At 41.2% G+C, this 20,894-nt stretch overlaps 1 protein-coding gene across 3 annotated transcripts; it reads left to right on the forward strand.

Annotated features, from left to right (window-relative positions):
* The first annotated feature begins 1,841 nt into the window (after positions 1–1,841).
* Positions 1,842–18,165, forward strand: LOC115149181 (sushi domain-containing protein 2). Of its 3 annotated transcripts, XM_029691795.1 has the most exons (16): positions 1,843–2,105; positions 2,822–3,020; positions 3,149–3,300; positions 3,449–3,616; positions 7,717–7,891; positions 10,987–11,188; positions 13,345–13,430; positions 13,507–13,775; positions 13,948–14,091; positions 14,215–14,373; positions 14,762–15,010; positions 15,203–15,386; positions 15,543–15,637; positions 15,753–15,929; positions 17,353–17,449; positions 17,598–18,165. In XM_029691795.1, exons 1-16 carry the CDS (start codon positions 2,042–2,044, stop codon positions 17,656–17,658), a joined length of 2,481 nt encoding a protein of 826 aa, XP_029547655.1. In that variant the 5' UTR covers positions 1,843–2,041; the 3' UTR covers positions 17,659–18,165. The 3 variants fall into 3 exon arrangements, 2 of the variants coding, with proteins under 2 accessions (XP_029547656.1, XP_029547655.1); XR_003866815.1 differs by lacking the exon at positions 17,598–18,165 and having other exon boundaries at positions 1,842–2,105; positions 15,753–16,019; XM_029691796.1 differs by lacking the exon at positions 17,598–18,165 and having other exon boundaries at positions 1,842–2,105; positions 15,753–15,973.
* The last annotated feature ends 2,729 nt before the right edge of the window (positions 18,166–20,894 follow it).

The raw sequence follows: 20,894 nt of genomic DNA on the forward strand, positions 1-20,894 counted from the left end.
TTGTGGCTCTGCCCTGAATGACTCGTCACCACTGATTATCAGTATTAATTATATTTCCTTGCTGAAGGCAGCAGTTTCCCCCATAGGTACAATTCATAATCTCCAACAGCAGGCTATCTGTCACTGCTGCCATCTCATCATTTCTGAACATGTGGAGGTAGCTGATGATAAGGGCTACAGGAACAAATTGAATGTAGCACATTTGATTACATTAGTTGTGCTCCTTGATCTCTGTTGATTTCCCCTAAAAAATATATTAAATTAATGACACATTCACATGCAAATCTTGTTTAAATCTTCAAATCCTAATTTAATATATTATCATATTTCCAGCTACATTTGGAAAGCTCATAATGACTCAGATTTGCCACTGTGGAGTAATTGCACCTTCTTGCCTTTGTGTAAGTGAGCAGAGTGGTTTGTCTTTTTGTACTCTGAATCCCTTCTTAAAAAGAGCAGTGGAGGGTAGTACTTATGAAGTTGGCTGTTTGCATCATCTTTTCAAACAGACTAAATGAAAGTGTAAAAGTGATTAATCCAAGCAAGACACAAAAATAACTTTAAGTCTCAGATTTTTCTAAGGGAGTTCATTAGCTATTCACTAGTAATTACATATCATCATTGTGTCTTAATTCAGAGTCAGGTTTTTGAGTCTAAGAACTGTACCTCCCACCAAGTCTGTCTCAAGAGGGCTCTCTAGCTACAGAGGTTACCAAGGCAACTAACTGACTCCCACATGGCACCATTATGATCAATAATGGATAATGTAGGCTACAGAAATCTAGGGGCTGAGAGACAAAATCTGATTAGAAAAGTGTTGTATCATAACCTGTTTTTTATAAGAGATTTTAACTGACAAACCAAAATCAAACATATTTATGATTGGTGAAACACTACTATCATATCATTTGAAAAAGCCGAACATTGTAATTATTTCATGCACTGTTTGGAGTGCCATGAATACAGAGTTCACTGTGTGAATAATCTTTAAAGTGTTTTTAGCACCGTTGCTTTAAAACAAGACACGCCATTAATTGTATGTTTACTTCAATGATTTCAGCATGGAGTTTTGGCCTCCTCTGGGGACTGGCTCACGAGAAAGAGGTCTTACAGTGTATTGGTCTGGTGGGTGGTTTACCACTCTCTGGACACATGTACAGGATCATTGAATACCTTAAGCGGAGGTCAGTCGGTTTTCAACAGCATCTCCTTGTACCAATTAAGTAATACATCAAAGCCTCTTACAGCTTCTGAAAACTATAAAAACAGAATATGTGTAGATCCCTGGCCATTGCCTGCTAAAAACGACAGGCTAAAGAGATTAATACATTTGACAGATGATAAAGATCAAGACACAATCTATTACTGAATGATACATCTCTATTATGTACAGTATGGGAGTTGTACAAGAAAATGCCCCAACGTGTTGTTGGTGCTAAATAACCACAACCAATCACACAGGAGACAGATGGCTTAACAGCACCCAAAGTTATGAATCAACTGTATTTATAATGACAAATTGTGAATAACTTGAGTAAACACAGGCCAATAGAAGAATGTATTATATTCTCACTGTGGTGTGTAATTAATGCATTACCATGGAAAAAGGGAATTACTTGTCACCTCCACGGTTTGTAATGATATTCTTCATCAGCTCACTCACAGTTCAAGGTGCTGATCTTTTTTCTTTGGTGAGGTTTTTAATCTGTATGGCAGCTAGAGCCACCCACGCCCAACATACAGCCTTATTACTCAACTGTGAAAATAGGGTCCAAAATACACAAACACTGTTGAGTGAATTAGTCAACTGAGGACAAGCATGCAGAACTGTGTTATCATAATGACCTTTGCTACCATTTCTCAACAAAGATGCCTGTAAATGTTAGTTACCGAAAGGTTATGTGACACTGGACTGTTGAGCACAACCCGTAACTCATATTGGTAAAAATCTAGTAATTGCAGCTAGCTGGAAGCCTCTCTGTACATTGTATAGTACAGTATCAAGGACAGGCTGTTGGTAAACAAACAGTCAAACATCAGGATGGGAAGAGACTCTTACTTGGCTGTGATTTTCATCTGTTTGGTTTCCATTAGCAGGATATCTGGTAGGTAGTGGAAACTTTATTATACTCAATCTATTAATGGTGGTTCCACATGCGACTTGAAAAGGACAAAATATGTTGCAGCTCAAGGTTCTTGGTTGGCTGTTGTGTTCAGTGGTGAAAAAAGTATCCAATTGTCATACTTGAGTAAAAGTAAAGATACCATAATAGAAAAGTAAAAGTAAAAGTCACCCAGTAAAATTCTACTTGAGTAAAAGTCTGAGTATTTGGTTTAAAATATACTTAAGTATCAAAAGTAAAAGTACAATTTCCTTATATTAAGCAAACAAGATGTTTACGGATAGCCAGGGGCACACTCAAACATTCAGACATAATTTACAAATGAAGCCTGTGTGTCTAGTGAGTCCACCAGATCAGTGGCAGTAGGGATGGCCAAGGATATTCTGTTGATAAGTGCATGAATTGGACCATTTTCCTGTCCTGTTAATAAGCATTCAAAATGTAACGAGTACTTTTGGGTGTCAAGGAAAATGTATGAAGTAAGAAGTACAATATTTTCTTAAGGAATCTAGTGAAGTAAAAGTACAAGTTGTTAAAAATATAAATAGGAAAGTACAGATACCCCAAAGAATGACTTAAGTAGTACTTTTAAGTATTTTTACTTAAGTACTTTACACCACTGGTTGTGTTATACTGTAACAACACACTTTATTTTTCTCCACTCTCATTTCACATGTAATTTCATATTTGTCTTACAGGACAGTCATGTGAAGGAAAATGTGGTGGCAAATTAGAATCCTGTTCTTGCCATGCCACTTGTATATCCCTCAAAAACTGCTGTGAGGACTATGGGGAGTACTGTGTCAATGTCACTCCATATTCCGGATCAATATTTGGTGGAACTGACTTTGTTGTCCTCAAAGCAACTTTTAATGAGAGCTCCCAAATAATCTGCAGGTAGATGCAAAATCCTTATTTCAGTTCACTTACCTATCACATGCTGAGTTTTACATTCTAAGTTCTGTGAATGTATGGCTGGTAGATATGCATATTAAATCTACTGAAAACTGTCTTTATAATTGAAGGTTCAATGATGAAATCAAAACGGTGGGCTATGTGGACACAGACAGCAGAGGCCACTGCATATCACCTCTACTGTACGAAACAGGGTTTGTTCCTCTTCAGATCTCTACAGACAATGGTACAACCTTCAGCAGACATGGAGCTTGGTTATCAGGTAGGGAAAGCCTGTGCAGCACTGATATATGGCAGCTATTTATCACAAAATCCGACCAGATACACTTATTTAAAATGTGTCAATCAACCATTCTTACCAACTTACAATAAAATGCATTCATACTCCATTTGTGTTTTTTAATCTACAGTCCATCCTGGAAAGTTAGATCCTAGTTTCAAAGCTACTATAATCAATGCAACCCAGTGGCAGTACTATGGCACCCCAAAAGTTGGAGGCCCGCTGGACATGACATGGAACACCTCACAGGTCAGAGCAGAAAAGGTCAACATAGAACTCTGGGGATACATGGAGAAAGGTGAGTAACAGCTAAGTCCTTCCAACAATCTTACCATTTGCAGTCAACTGCTGTCAGTGCATTTTCTTTATTTCACCTTTATTTAACCAGGTAGACCAGTTGAGAACAAGTTCTCATTTACAACTGCGACCTGGCCAAGATAAAGCAAAGCAGTGCGACAAAAACAACACAACAGAGTTACACATAAACAAACGCACAGTCAATAACACAAAATAAAATAAAAATATATGTACAGTCTGCAAATGTAGAAGAGTAGGGAGGTAGGCAATAAATAGGCCATAGAGTTGAAAATAATTACAATTTAGCATTAATACTGGAGTGATAGATGTGCAGATGATGATGTGCAAGTAGAGATTATGTGGTGCAAAAGACCAAGAGGGTAAGTAATAATATGCGGTTCAGGTAGTCGGGTATGCTATTTACAGATTGGCTGTGTACAGGTACAGTGATCGGTAAGCTGCTCAGACAGCTGATGCTTAAAGTTAGAGAGGGAGATATAAGACTCCAGCTTCAGAGGTTTTGCAATTCGTTCCAGTCATTGGCAGCAGAGAACTGGAAGGAAAGGCGGCCAAAGGAAGTGTTGGCTTTGGGGATGACCAGTGCAATATACCTGCTGGAGCGTGTGCTACGGGTGGGTGTTGCTATGGTAACTAATGCGCTGAGATAAGACGGGGCTTTACCTAGCAAAGACATAGATGACCTGGAGCCAGTGGGTTTGGCGACGGATATGTAATGAGGGCCAGCCAACGAGAGCGCACAGGTCGCATTGGTGGGTAGTATATGGGGCTTTGGTGATAAAACGGACGGCACTGTGACAGACTACATCCGGTTTGCTGAGTAGAGTGTTGGGGACTATTTTGTAAATGACACCGCCGAAGTCAAGGATCGGTAGGATAGTCAGTTTTACGAGGGTATGTTTGGCGGCATGAGTGAAGGAGGCTTTGTTTCAAAATAGGAAGCCGATTCTAGATTTAATTTTGGATTGGAGATGCTTAAAAACTTCTTAGGGATAGGCATGCCGCTAGCGGGACACCAGCCGACAACATCCGGTGAAATTCGAGGGCGCACAATTCAAATAAATAATCGGAATATTAAACATTCATGAACATACAAGTATCTTAAATCATTTAAAAACTTAAATTCTTGTTAATCTAACTGTGTTGCCCGATTTCAAATATGCTTTAGGGCGAAAGCATACCATGCGAATGTCTGAGGATGGCGCCCCGCATCAACATATTTTTCAACCAGCACAGGCTTCATAAAATCACAAATAGCGATTAAATAAATCACTTACTTTTGAAGATATTCCTCTGTTTGCAATCCCAAGTGTTCCAGCTACAGCAAGAATGGTTGTTTTGTTAGATAAAATCCTTCTTTATATCCCAAAAAGTCTGTTTAGTTGGCGCCAACGATTTCAGTAATCCACTCGTTCAACATGCAGACAAAGGTGTCCAAAAAGCTATCGCTAAACTTCGTCCAAACAAGTCAAACAACGTTTCTATTTAATCCTCATGTACTCGAAAATGTAAATAAACTATAATATTTCCTACGGAAAGTAGTATGTTCAATAGGAAAGGAAAATTAGTAAGCAAGCGCCCTCTCCCTCGCGCGCCAAAAGACTGATATTGTTCCGGTGCTCTTCTCACCAAATCTCAAAATTCTTGCTTGTTTTTCAAAAAACAAGCCTGAAACCTTGAATAACGACTGTTGACATCTAGTGGAAGCCATAGGAATTGCAATCTGGTAGATGGATTTACATCGAAACAATAGGTTTCCATTATAAGAGCCTGGGAGCTCAAAAAACAAACATTTCCGGTTGGATGTTCTTCGGATTCTCACCTGCCATATCAATTATGTTAAGGTCTCAGACATTATTTTAACAGTTTTAGAAACTTCGTAGTGTTTTCTATCCAATGCTACCAATTATATGCATATCCTGGCTTCTGGGCCTGAGTAACAGGCAGTTTACTTTGGGCACGTCAGTCAGGCGGAAATTCAGGAAACTAGACCCTATCCCTAAGATTACAGTCTAACCAGACACCTAGGTATTTGTAGTTGTCCACATATTCTAGGTCAGAACTGTCCAAAGTAGTGATGCTAGTCGGGTGGGAGGGTGCGGGCAGCAATCGGTTGAAGAGCATGCACTTAGTTTTACTAGCATTTAAAAGCAGTTGAAGTCCACGGAAAGAGTGTTGGATGGCGTTGAAGCTCGTTTAGAGGTTTGTTAGCACAGTGTCCAAAGAAGGACCAGATGTATACAGAATGATGTCGTCTGCGTAGAGGTGGATCAGAGAATCACCAGCAGCAAGAGCAACATCATTGATATTTACAGAGAAAAGAGTCGGCCCAAGAATTGAACCCTGTGGCACCCCCATAGAGACTGCCAGAGGTCCGGACAACAGGCCCTCCGATTTGACACGCTGATCTCTGTTTGAGAAGTAGTTGGTGAACCAGGCGAGGCAGTCATTTGAGAAGCCAAGGCTATTGAGTCTGCCGATAACAATGCGGTGATTGACAGAGTCGAAAGCCTTGGCCAGGTCGAAGACGGCTGCACAGTACTGTCTTTTATTGATGGCGGTTATGATATCGTTTATGACCTTGAGCATGGCTGAGGTGCACCTATGACCAGCTCAGAAACCAGATTGCATAGTGGAGAAGGTACGGTGGGATTTGAAATGGTCGGTGATCTGTTTATTAACTTGGCTTTCGAAGATTTTAGAAAGGCAGGGCAGGATGGATATAGGTCTATAACAGTTTGGGTCTAGAGTGTCTCCCCCTTTGAAGAGGGGATGACCGCGGCAGCTATCCAATCTTTGGGGATCTCAGACGATACAAAAGAGAGGATGAATAGACTAGTATAATGGGTTGCAACAATTTCTGCGGATAATTTTAGAAAGAGAGGGTCCAGATTGTCTAGCCCAGCTGATTTGTAGGGATCCAGCTGTCTGGATTTGGGTGAAGGAGAAGCAGGGGAGGGGGGGCAAGTTGCTGCACGGGGTGCTGAGATGTTGGCCAGGGTAGGGGTAGCCAGGTGAAAAGAATGGCCAGCCGTGGAAAAATGCTTATTGAAATGATCGATTATTGTAGATTTATCGGTGGTGACAATGTTTCCTATCCTCAGTGCAGTCGGCAGCTGGGAGGAGGTGCTCTTATTCTCCATGGACATTACAGTGTCCCAACAATTTTGGAATTAGTGCTACAGGAAGCAAATTTCTGTTTGAAAAAGCTAGCCTTAGCTTTCCTAACTGACTGAGTATATTGGTTCCTGACTTCCCTGAAAAGTTGAATATCATGGGGGCTATTCGATGCAAATGCAGAACGCCACAGGATGATTTTGTGATGGTCAAGGGCAGTCAAGTCTGGGGTGAACCATATATCTGTTCTTAGTTCTACATTTTTTGAAAGGGGCATGCTTATTTAAGATGGAGAGGAAAGCACTTTTGAAGAGCAACCAGGCATCCTCTACTGACGGGATGAGGTCAATATCCTTCCAGGATACCGGCCTAGGTCAATTAGAAAAGCCTGCTCGCTGAAGTGTTTTAGGGAGCGTTTGATAGTGATGAGGGGTGGTCGTTTCACCGCGAACCCAGTACGCACACAGGCAATGAGGCAGTGTTCACTGAGATCCTGGTTGAAGACAGCAGAGGTTTATTTAGAGGGCAGGTTGGTCAGGATGATATAGCCCATGGTTACGGATTTAGGTTTGTACCTGGTAGGTTCCTTGATGATTTGTGTGAGATTGATGGCATCTAGCTTAGATTGTAGGACGATTGGGGTGTTAAGCATGTCCCAGTTTAGGTCACCTAACAATACGAACTCTGAAGATAGATGGGGGGGACGATCAATTCACATATGGTGTCTATAACAAGCTGCAACGCTGAGAGACTTGTTTCTGGAAAGGTGGATTTTTAAAAGCAGAAGCTCGAATTGTTTGGGCACAGACCTGGATAGTATGACAGAACTCTGCAGGCTATCTCTGCAGTAGATTGCAACTCCTCCCCCTTTGGCACTTCTATCTTGTCGGAAAATGTTACAGTTAGGGATGGACATTTCAGGATTTTTGGCATTCCAAGGATACTCACTGATTTTTCATGTTATAGGGGATCCCTACTCAGAGTCCTGGCAAGGTAAATGGGAGTACCTGTATTCTCTTGGGAGGGACCAGCCTAACAGTGGTGCCTTTAGATTTGTGCCCAAGACAGCAGGGAAGCCTTTCTCAGACTGGGAGGTCGGCTGTCTACGCATCAGCCCCAGTACTCACCCAGATGGAACATGGTACGGCAAAAGACTCGACACACTCACATTTAAACTGATAACAAAAATACCATACAGCATTTTTTTGCAGCACAACCAACCAGTGGTGGAAAAAGTACCCAATTGTCCTACTAAAAGGAAAGATACCTTAATAGAAAATGACTCAAGTAAAAGTGAAAGTCACCCAGTAAAATACTACTTGAGTAAAAGTCTAAAAGTATTTGGTTTTTTAATATACTTAAGTATCAAAAGTAAATGGAATTGCTAAAATATACTTAAGTATTGAAAGTAAAAGTAAAAGTATGAATCATTTAAAATTGCCAATATTAAGCAAACCAGACGGCCACATTTTCTAGTTTTTGTATTTATGGATAGCCAGGGGCACACTTCAACACTCAGACATCATGTATAAACGATGCATGTGTGTTTAGTGAGTCCACCAGAACAGAGGCAATAGGGATGACCAGGGATTTTCTCTTGATAAGTGCATCAATTTGACAATTTTCCTGTCTTGCTAGCCATTCAAAATGTAACGAGTACTTTTGGGTGTCAGAGAAAATGTATGTAATTTTCTTTAGAAATGTAGTGAAGTAAAAGTAGTCAAAAATATAAATAGTAAAGTAACGTACAGATACCCCCAAAAACTGCTTAAGTATTTTTATGTAAGTACTTTACACCACTGGAACCAACTATACTTGGAGGACATATTGTTGTAACTGCCCTAGCTACTTAGTCATAAACCACCTACATATTGTTGTAACTGCCCTAGCTACCTAGTCATAAACCACATACACTAGCGTTCAAAAGTTTGGGGTCACTAAGAAATGTCCCTGTTTTTGAAAGAAAAGCACATTTTTTGTCCATTTAAATAACAAAACTGATCAGAAACACAGTGTAGACATTGTTAATGTTGTAAATGAATATTGTAGCTGGAAACAGCAGATTTTTTATGGAATATCTACATAGGCGTAAAGAGGCCCATTATCAGCAACGATCACTCCTGTGTTCCTATGGCACGTTGTGTTAGCTATCCAAGTTTATAATTTTAAAAGGCTAATTGATCATTAGAATACCCTTTTGCAATTATGTTAGCACAGCTGAAAACCGTTGTCGTGATTAAAGAAGCAATAAAACTGTCCTTCTTTAGACTAGTTGAGGATCTGGAGCATCAGCATTTGCGGGTTCGAATACAGGCTTAAAATGGCCAGAAACAAAGAACTTTCTCAACGTCAACAGTGAAGAGGCGACTCCGGGATGCTGGCCTTCTAGGCAGAGCTGCAAAGAAAAAGCCATATCTCAGACTGGCCAATTTGACGACGTTGAGACTGGTGTTCTGCGCGTACTATTTAATGAAGCTGCCAGTTGAGGACTTTCTCAAACTAGACACTCTAATGTACTTGTCCTCTTTCTCAGTTGTGCACTGGGGCTCCCACTCCTCTTTCTATTCTGGTTAGAGCCAGTTTGCTCTGTTCTGTGAAGGGAGTAGTACACAGAGTTGTACGAGATCTTCAGTTTCTTGGCAAATTCTCACATGGAATAGCTTTCATTTCTCAGAACAAAAATAGACTGACGAGTTTCAGAAGAAAGTGCTTTGTTTCTGGCCATTTTGAGCCTGTAATCGAACCCACAAATGCTGATGCTCCATATACTCAACTAGTCTAAAGAAGGACAGTTTTATTGCTTCTTTAATCAGAACCACAGTTTTCAGCTGTGTTAACATAATTGCAAAAGGGTTTTCTAATGATCAATTAGCCTTTTAAAATGATAAACTTGGATTAGCTAACACAACGTGCCATTGGAACACAGGAGTGATGGTTGCTGATAATGGGCCTCTGTACGCCTATGTAGATATTCCATTCAAAATCTGCCATTTCCAGCTACAAGAGTCATTTACAACATTAACAATGTCTACACTGTATTTCTGATCAATTTGATGTTATTTTAATGGACAAAAAATTGCTTTTCTTTCAAAAACAAGGACATTTCTAAGTGACCCCAAACTTTCGAACGGTAGCGTACATGTTGTTGTAACTGCCCTAGTTACCTAGTCATAAACACATACATGTTGTTGTAACTGCACTAGCTACCTAGTCATAAACACATACATGTTGTTGTAACTGCACTAGCTACCTAGTCATAAATCACATACATGTTGTTGTAACTGCGTTAGCTACCTAGTCATAAACCACATACATATTGTTGTAACTGCACTAGCTACCTAGTCATAAACCACATACATGTTGTTGTAACTGCCCTAGCTACCTAGTCATAAATCACATACATGTTGTTGTAACTGCACTAGCTACCTAGTCATAAACCACATACATGTTGTTGTAACTGCACTAGCTACCTAGTCATAAACACATACATGTTGTTGTAACTGCCCTAGCTACCTAGTCATAAATCACATACATGTTGTTGTAACTGCCCTAGTTACCTAGTCATAAACACATACATGTTGTTGTAACTGCACTAGCTACCTAGTCATAAACCACATACATGTTGTTGTAACTGCACTAGCTACCTAGTCATAAACCACATACATGTTGTTGTAACTGCCCTAGCTACCTAGTCATAAACCACATACATGTTGTTGCAACTGCCCTAGCTACCTAGTCATAAACCACATACATGTTGTTGCAACTGAGCTAGCTACCTAGTCATAAACCACATACATGTTGTTGCAACTGCCCTAGCTACCTAGTCATAAACCACATACATGTTGTTGTAACTGCCCTAGCTACCTAGTCATAAACCACATACATGTTGTTGTAACTGAGCTAGCTACCTAGTCATCAACCACATACATGTTTTTGTAACTGAGCTAGCTACCTAGTCATCAACCACATACATGTTGTTGTAACTGCCCTAGCTACCTAGTCATAAACCACATACATGTTGTTGTAACTGCCCTAGCTACCTAGTCATAAACCACATACATGTTGTTGTAACTGCGTTAGCTACCTAGTCATCAACCACATACATGTTGGCTGAAAATGAAGAAAATAAAGTTATTGTTCAACATAAAGTTGAGCAAATAAGTTGAGTATGCTCCATCAGTGTATGCATACATAGTCATACAGGTAAACTGTCTCCGTGATATGAATGTCCTATAGGAATGTCCAGGCAGTGTGGACTGATGACCATGCTCTAGCCTGGCATCTGGAGGACAAGTTCAGGCAGGACTCAGCCGTCTGGGCACTGGATAAGTGTAAAGCCTGGGACCAGCTGGAGGAGACACTGCCAGACTTCCTCTCTGAAATTATTGACTGTCCATGCACACTGGCTCAGGCTAGAGCAGACACTGGAAGGTTTCATGTAAGTCAAAGCAGTAAACTATTGTATAGATGTAGGATCTTAATTTGATCACCATGTTGCAGGAGAACTGTCCACGTATTTGAGGTTTAAAAAGGCTTCTGAAGTTTCAAATCAAATCAAATTGTATTTGTCACATGCGCCGAATACAACAGATGTAGACCTTACAGTGAAATACTGACTTACTAGCCCTTAACCAACAGTGCAGTTTTAAGAATCTACAACCCCCCAAAAAGTAAGAGAAAAAAATAACAAATAATTAAAGAGCAGCAGTAAACAACAAAAGCGGGGCTACATACAGGGGGTACCAGTACAGAGTCAATGTGCGGGGGCACCGGTGTCGAGGTAATTGAGGTAATATGTACATGTAGGTAGAGTTATTAAAGTGACTATGCATAGATAATAAGAGAGAGTAGCAGCAGCATAGAAGAGGGTGGGGGGGGGCAATGCAAATAGTCTACTAGTCAACTACAGGTTAAAGAGGACTGAGCACGCCCCCATTCTCATCAACGGGGCTGCAGTGGAGCAGGTTGAGAGCTTCAAGTTCCTTGGTGTCCACATCACCAACAAACTAACATGGTCCAAGCACACCATGACAGTCGTGAAGAAGGCACGACAAAACCTATTCCTCCTCAGGAGACTGAAAAGATTTGGCATGGGTCCTCAGATCCTCAAAAGGTTCTACAGCTCCACCATCGAGAGCATCCTGACTGGTTGCATCACTGCCTGGTATGGCAACTGCTCGGCCTCTGACCGCAAGGCACTACAGAGGGTAATGTGCACGGCCAAGTACATCACTGGGGCCAAGCTTCCTGCCATCCAGGACCTCTATACCAGGCGGTGTCAGAGGAAGGCCCTAAAAATTGTCAAAGACTCCAGCCACCCTAATCATAGACTGTTCTCTCTGCTACCGCACGGCAAGCGGTACCGGAGCGCCAAGTCTAGGTCCAAGAGGCTTCTAAACAGCTTCTACCCCCAAGCCATAAAACTCCTGATCATCTAGTCAAATGGCTACCCAGACTATTTTCATTGCCCTCCCTCTCCACACCACTGCCAACTCTGTTGTCATCTATGTATAGTCACTTTAATATTAACTCTACCTACATGTACATACTACCTCAACTAACCGGTGCCCCCGCACATTGACTCTGTACCGGCACACCCCTGTATATATTGTTATTTTTTACTGCTGCTATTTAATTACTTGTTACTTTTATTTCTTATTCTTATCCCTATTTTTTGAAACTGCAATGTTGGTTAGGGGCTCGTAAGTAAGCATTTCACTGTAAGTATTCGGCGCAAATGACTAATAAAATTTGATTTGATGAGTCGTCCCTGGTCGTGCAGTCATGAGTGAACAGGGAGTACAGGAGGGGACTGAGCACACACCCGTGTTGGGGATCAGCTTAGTCAATGAGTAGCATTCTCACTTAGGTGTTCCTTTTGTCCAGGTGTGAAAGTGCAGTGTGGAGTGCAATAGAGATTGCATCATCTGTGGGTCTGTTGGTGCGGTATACAAATTGGAGTGGGTCTATGGTTTCTGGGATAATGATGTTGATGTGAGCCATGACCAACCTTTCAAAGCATTTTATGGCTACAGATGTGAGTGCTACGGGTCGGTAGTCATTTAGGCATTTTACCTTGGTGTTCTTGGGCACAGGGACTATGATGGTCTGCTTGAAGCATGTTTGTCTTACAGACTCAGACAGGGAGAGGTTGAAAATGTCAGTGAAGACACTTGCCAGTTGGGCAGCGCATGCTCGGTGTACACGTCCTGGTAATCCGTCTGGCCCTGCGGCCTTGTGAATGTTGACCTGTTTAAAGGTCTTACCCACATCGGCTGCGGAGAGTGTGATCAGACTTGATTTTCCCATACAAAGAATGTATCAACCTCTATAAATATGTCCATTAATTACGATCCACACAATTCACATTTCCTGTTGCTGCAGGATTATTTTCCTGCTGTAGCAAACTGGCACAAATTAAGATCCTACACCTGTACCTTGATCAGTAATGGCTCATATGTTTGTGCTCCCAACAGTGCAGGCACAGCATACATACAGTATTGCTTTACATGTATGATAGATACCAGTAAAAGAAAAGAGTATGATACAGTTTGCTTTGTGCATTTTAATTGATGCTTTCCCTTTCACCCACAGACAGATTATGGCTGTGATATAGAGAAGGGGAGTGTGTGTACCTACCACCCAGGAAGTGTGCACTGTGTGCGGGCCATACAAGCCAGGTAAGTCCCATAACAATCTAAAGATTTGTCAGTCATTAAGAGTCCTTAAGGCCTATTTGTATCCTGTGTTTGACAGCCCCAAGTTTGCAGCAGGACAGCAGTGTTGCTATGACCACACGGGGGCCCAGGTTTTGACAGATGACTCCATTGGCGGGAGTACCCCAGACAGAGCCCATGACTGGGGCTCACCCCCGTTTGTAAAGCCCCCCAGAGTCCCTGGGTTCTCCCACTGGGTCTACGACGTCCTCAGCTTCTACTACTGCTGCCTGTGGTCTGACAACTGTCACTACTACTTCAAACGCAGACCCTCCAGTGACTGCAGGACCTACCAAGCACCAAAAGCAGGTGAGAAAATGGCTCTGGTCCATATTATGACTGTCTGATTCATGACATTTCAGCTGTCTGAACATAATATTATACAGTGTCTAAAATGTAGATATTTTTTTCTGTTATTTATTATCGTTTCAATGTCATCTTAGAATTATTATAATAATGGTATTGGATTTTTTATCACTAGGTGTGGTGTTTGGAGACCCCCACTTCATAACATTTGATGGCGTCAGTTACTCCTTCAATGGAAAGGGGGAATACACCATTATGGTCTCAGAAAGCAAGGAACTTACAATACAGGGCAGAACAGAGCCAGTAATACTGACAAATGGTGAGTTTAAGAAAACCTATAGTTAGAATGAAAGAGACAAGAAATTCAGAGGATCTCAGTTGACCTCAAATTTTGGGAAATGATTATTATATTTATTATTATTCATAAACATTAATTTCACAGGCAGCATGGTGAAAGCAACAAAGCTGTCAGCGGTTGCCATGAGAGAGGGGACCTCTGACATCATTGAGGTGCGACTCGGCAACCCTCAGGACCACCTACAGGTGCTGCAGAACCAAACCTCCCTCTCCTTCTCTGAGCAGAGCTGGATGGATCTGAAGGGTGAGACCTTGGGCTTTTTTAATTGACTTTTGGATTCATGGAAGAGCTATTGTTTTCATAAAATAATCAATGCAGTGGAGAGATAATGCAGCAGAGATAAGGCTGAGCTGGCTCACTGATGAAGAGATATAAGGGCTGTCTGTGCCCTTGTGAAATTACTAACATATATTTACAACTGCTTTAAAGTCCTAGCTTCCCTGCGTAAAGAGAATGATTCAACTTTAATTTCAGGTTCAAATGTTTGACAGCAGTATTCACCAAGTCTGCACTGAGCTGTAAATGTGGTTGTAGAATCTAGAATGGAGATTCTATTTTCTAAAATGTCAACCAGATAAGATAAGAAAAATGTGCAATTCTAAGATAGGGATCTATCATACTTATTTTCCAGGTGTGTTTGTATTTTCGCCCAACCCTACAAATGTGACTGTCATGTTCCCCTCTGGAGCTGGAGTGGAACTGAGACTGAGAGGGGGAACCATGACAACCACAGTGCTTCTACCGGAGGTGTTTAAGGATATTACCGGTGGACTGTTAGGAAAGATGAACGGTGATCCCAAAGATGACCTGGTTACCAGTGATGGTCAGACTGAGTCTGATCAAGGCAATGCAGAGGGGCTGTTTAATTTCGGGGCAAGCTGTGAGTAAATACAAAGTCTGCATCTAATTAATATCATACATGTTCTCCAGACAGATTACAGAGATATTGTTAATCACTAATTAAGGTTCAGTGTACTCATAATGCAATTGCACACAGTTGTCATGTGCACAACAAATGCAGTCAATACATTTTTTACTCAGTAAAAATATGCTTTTACTTTAATTTTTCCAGGGGCTATATTGAACGAGTCCACGCTCTTCACGTACGATTCGGAACGCTTGTTGAACTCATATCTCCATGCTCCAAAACACGACGCCAGTTTCCGTCCAGTGTTTTCCATCCCTGAGGATCCAAATGATCCTCTTGACAGCCAGGCCTCTGAGCTGTGCTCTGGAGAGGGCTCTCTGTACTGTAGGTACGACAAGCATGGATCAGAGGAATCTAGCCAGACATCTGCCATCCTCTGTTATCACACACAGTACACTGAGACTCTATACTTTTTTATAGCTAAAGAGACAATGTTCTCTTCTGTTTTATTGATTTGAAATAACTCATCATAATTGCATTGTAGATATGATACGCTGATGGCTCGTAGTCTGGAGATGGGCAATGCCACCAGGGTATCTTTTCAGAGCCACATGTCTGTAGTGGAGGATCTAGAGCCAGGTAGGTAACCTACTGTATAACAAAATAACAAACAATGAACATAAGCACATTTGCACCGTTAGTCATAGAATTAATATAGCGGAAAATTAACCCCATCTTATCTCATTCTCTTCAGTGGTGTCCTGTGGCTGGCTTTCTCCACCCACAAATGGAAAGAAGGAGGGGACCAGATATTTACAGGGAGCTGTGGTGAAGCTGTCCTGTGACTCTGGCTATGTCCTCTGGGGGTCAGAGGAGCACACATGCCTGGGGACTGGTCAATGGTCTGGTGAAACCACGACCTGCGTGGCTGGTATGGATCATCGCTGAAATCAACAGCAAAATTCTATGCTACTGGTATGAATCATCGCTGAAATCAACAGCAACATGATATATGCTCTTGGTATGTAGGAAATACCAGTACGAAAAAGTATGAAAACGTATTGTGGCAGACCAGGGGGTTTGGTCAAAACATTTACACAGATCAGACATGGACAGACTATGATTAGCTCAGTTTCAAAGGTGTTTATTAAAATAATAGTCCAAAGAAAATAATAAGTCTCCCCCAAGAGACCCTCTCCGGGATACCATCTTCTGGGCTCTGTGTCTTGCTGTATCCTGTGGGGATCAAACACTAAACTCTATCCTGTTACCTCTGGTACCATCCCCCAACTATACAGGAGTCCTTTCCTCCTCCAGTCTCTCCCCTATGTGCTGCCCTTATGGCAGCTTTATGGGACTTGTACAGCTGGTGAGCAATCAGCCCTTGATTACTCACCAATCCCCAATCAGCCCCAATTAGTCCTGGCCAGAGAGCACGTCGAGACCTGGCACGTCCAGCAGATAGAGCCATCGCCTCGTGATGTACACTCCGTCTGTCACCAGGCCTTGACGAGTCTCCCCCTAGTGGCTGACCTGCTGTACGCCACAGTATGCACTCACTACTGGAAGTCGCTCTAAATAAGAGTGTCTGCTAAATGACAAAAATGTAAATGTAAAAATGTATTTATCATCGCTGAAATCAACAGCAAAATGCTCTATAATTCTGGTACAAATGATCACTAAAATCAACAGCAAAATACTCTATAATTCTGGTAACAAATTATCACTAAAACGTTACTGCAAAATGAAATCAATATTGGCTAAGGATCAATATCATGGGCGTTTTGCCAGTGAGGTCACATCAACTTGACCATGCTTAATGTTTGAAATCAGTTGCTTTTTTATGTACGGCATGTCCTGTCTTCTTTAGATTTCCCAAAATGATAAAAAAAATCATAAATTCACCACTGATTCATGTGCTTTGTTTAAACCCCTTTTACAATCCCTCCAATAATACTGTTGACATGAGTTGGCAGGGACAGATATGGGGGCATATTGCTATGGCAATGAGACCAGACTGTGAATTTGAATCATTACATACAATATAATTGACAAAATTATTTAAATATTCATAGCATAGGCCAGCTATAGTACTGTTATGTTACTGAAGGATGCTGTAGCCACTATACTATTATTTACAGTGCGTGAGGCCCCCCATCATGAATAACATAGGGATGAAATTGAGTATCTGAAAATCAAAGGTTTGCATTCTCCTTTTTGACAAGCTGATAATGGCTCCTCCTTTATGGAAAAGAGAAGCATTTCAAAGCCCTCACAACTCTCTCTCAACAAAATGATTTATCTTTCCCGCTAAAGCCACACTTAAATGACAGTATATGCTCTTTGTTTTGCAGATAATCTCAGGGGAATTGTGGTTGGTTCAGTTATTGGAGCACTAGCATTAATCCTAATGATAGTAACACTCGTAATCAACAGCAGGCAACATAAAAGGTAGGGTATAGTGATCTTCAGTGCCTTACATTTTTGTTTACACACTTCCTCTGAAAAATACACCTTTTACACTATACATGTACCTTCAAGGTTGTGAGCTCAATGCTACAGCAGTTAAACATGTGTGTTTTCTTATTTTTCTGTTCAGAGAAACTGCAGCGTCTGCTGTGTCAGATGATGGACAAGATCAGATCAGTGTGGTTTTATAGTAGACATTCTGCAGGATCCAGACATCTCTCTTTACAGCCACTTCTACAGTACATAGAATAGTTGGTTTAAGAATACCAGCACAGAGAATGACTGCGTCACAGAAAGCCTCGACTGTCTCACAGAAAGCCTTTCAGTAACCTTCAGTACTAGGCTATATTCTTCAATAGACACACTCCATAAATGTTTGTATGTAACCTACTTTTGCATAAAGGACTCAGATATGTGTCAAGGTTAGAGTTGCAAACATACACATTTCTTCTACTGCTGATAGTGAAAATAGAGTTAATTGCACCATAATGTATCTAGTTACATGGCAAATCACAATACCTGTTGATTTAAAACAGTACTGTACTTAATGACATGCATAAATCCACACTTCTAACTCTGTAATGCAAAATATGAATGTATGGCATGTAATAATATCAGCAATGAAATTCATGATATCTCTTCCACTACCATACTAATAAACTCTATCACTGTACACTCACGGTACCGATTGAGTCAGGTGTGAGGTTCATTGTTTGAATTATTTATGACAGATGTTTTGGGCTTTGTTTGAGCCAAGGTTATTATAGTTTTGTGTTTAATATTCATTTTTATTTATATTAGTTGTCAGATTTTCATTTGAAATTCAGTTTAGTTTCAGTTAATTCAGGTTTTTATTTAGTTGAAGTTTTATAGAAATATTTCTATATTAATATTATTTCATTTCAATTTTAGTTTTAGTGTTAGGGACAGAAAGTAGCCAATGCGTGGAAGGCCAGGAGCCATTTACTGTATAGTTGTATAAGTTAAGTATTTTTGGGGATGTCACTTCTTACCACTGTGGCGGAGTAATGCATTTGGTGATGGGTCAGATCTTAGGTTAGGTTTAAAGGTAGACAGTGAGATGACGTCAATGCACAAAGCGAACAGTTTCCGCAACAACCAGGAGCGTTGAAGCGCAAGGCTAAACTTCTCTGTTGTTTTGGTCCAGTAGCTACCACGTTGCAGTAGAGTGAAGTACACATGATGTGAGAGCAAAGTCTTGCATTGTGCTCATGTTCAAGCTGATCACTTTTGCCAAGTTGGTGACTTTTCAAAGTGTGTTGCATTCTGGGGACTTGCGCCTACATATCAACTGCATAAACTTGACAAAAATCATGTGCTCAAAAGGTCATCAAGTTTTGACTGCAGTCTACTGCGAGTTTCTGCTGTTGCTCTTCACCAACTTCATCCTGCAGCCATCGCCTGCATTGTGGAAAGCTCTTTAGTCAATCAATCTTTAGGGTGTTTTTATTTGACCCACGCGTGAGCAAAGACATGACTGAAACAGGAACCAATTTACCTTGATTTATGTGTACAGTGGATATGGGGTTTAGATACAGTGCATGTTTATTTTTCGACAATGGCAACATTGCCATGTTGATCGGAGCCTTGCTTTTGGGAAACCACGTTAATGTCCAACTTAACGCTGTCGCAGATGCACCTTCTCCGACTTCATTCCTCCACTTTCGTCTAGAGTCGGGTGATTTAGCCTTACCACTCAAACGCACCCAATATCTGTGGTGCTGCTCTTTGGCAACGTCATCTCGCTGAATCTACCTTTAAATTATAAAGTTCATCTTAATGTGACCCTCCAGATTCAGAAGCTTGAAAATCTCATTCAAAAAAGATGGAAAACCCCTTTGGAAAACCTATTCAATCTTTGACCCCTCCCCAAAAAACTAGAACTGAACATAATTAAGGATGGTTTTTATTTTAGTTCATTTTGGAGTCAAAGATAATAGTTTCAGTATAGTTAACATTTTTCTAATGGGTTTGTTCATTATTTTATTTCAGTTTACTAAATTGTTTTTTCATGATTAGCTTTCATGTTAGTTTCAGTTCAGCTGTAAAGATTAAGAGGGTGTGACTTATGTCACATTCCAAATCTATTACTCTGTAATAAATGTAGCCGTCTGGCATAATATTGACCCACATTTCCCTACTACAGTAGGTAGCTAGCGGTTAAGAGCGTTGGGCCAGTAACCGACAGGTCACTGGTTTGAGTCCCTAAGCCGATTAGGTGAAAAGAATTGGTCGATGTACCCTTGAGCAAGGCACTTAACCCTAATTGCTCCTGTAAGTCGCTCTGGATAAGAGCGTCTGGTAAATGACAAAAATGTAAATGTAAAATGGAGTTTATGGGGCCGACTGGCGCAGCGGTCTAAGGCACTGCATCGCAGTGCTAGAGGTGTCACTACAGACCCGGGTTTGATCCCTAGGTCTGAACTTGCCTAGTTAAATAACATTGAGTTATCGATTACGTGGGAGAGAAACATCAACAAGTGGAACTTCCCCCAAGAGACTGGAGTTGAGCATAATGAATGGAGAGGGCTTGAGGTGCTGACATTATGTTAGATCATCTCATACACTGGCATAGGCTTATTAGATTCATTCCCCTCTGAAAGTGAGTGAAGCAGGGCAACCCAGAGGACAGACCTACAGGCTCGTCATATCAACATTCTCCACCTCCTCTCTATAGCGTCAGTCTTTCTATTAGAACTCCATCACTCCCCTCAGATGTAGGAGCCACAGGGTCAACATGTGAGTGAATGTACATAGAAGTTGAAGTCACTGCAAAATAACCTTATGTAAACAGAAAGGTAATGTTTTGGAGTTTGAGGCTGGAACCCCCCGTTTATACTGTAGCTCAGGGGTTGCTTAGCAGTTTCTGTGGTGAATGTACATGCTGTCCCTGAACATAGCAGAGCGATACGATTACTATGGAGAGGACAAAGAGCACCAGTATATGACAAGACTGCAGAGGCCAATCACTGAATAAAACCCATCGTTGATGTTGCCGGATTCATCCACCAACTACTTGCCATTTGCTCTATAAATACAATTTGAGTAATCCTCTGCAGGTCCCAGGGCAACAGAGGAGCAACACCACAGTTCTAACCATGCCTATCAAGTCATCCCATGGATAACACTTACTGCTTGATAGGTGCTAGAATGGATCAGCTGGGTATATAAATGTTGTGAGTGGTGCTGATTTGTCCAGGGCAATCCTTCCCACTATGAGGTAGCCTTCCTGAACTCTTTGGGGGAAAATATAGCTGCTCTTTTGTATAGCGAGTCTAAGTCATTAAACCAGACTTAGCCATTGTAAATAGATAGAGATTGAATAACATTAGCTAGCCAAGGGGAAACTAAGAGAGGAGACAGGTTCCACCCTCCAGTACCACTCTCAGAAGGTGATTCATAAGTC

This window comes from Salmo trutta, chromosome 15 (assembly GCF_901001165.1).
Source record: "Salmo trutta chromosome 15, fSalTru1.1, whole genome shotgun sequence".
NCBI classification, from domain to species: domain Eukaryota; kingdom Metazoa; phylum Chordata; class Actinopteri; order Salmoniformes; family Salmonidae; genus Salmo; species Salmo trutta.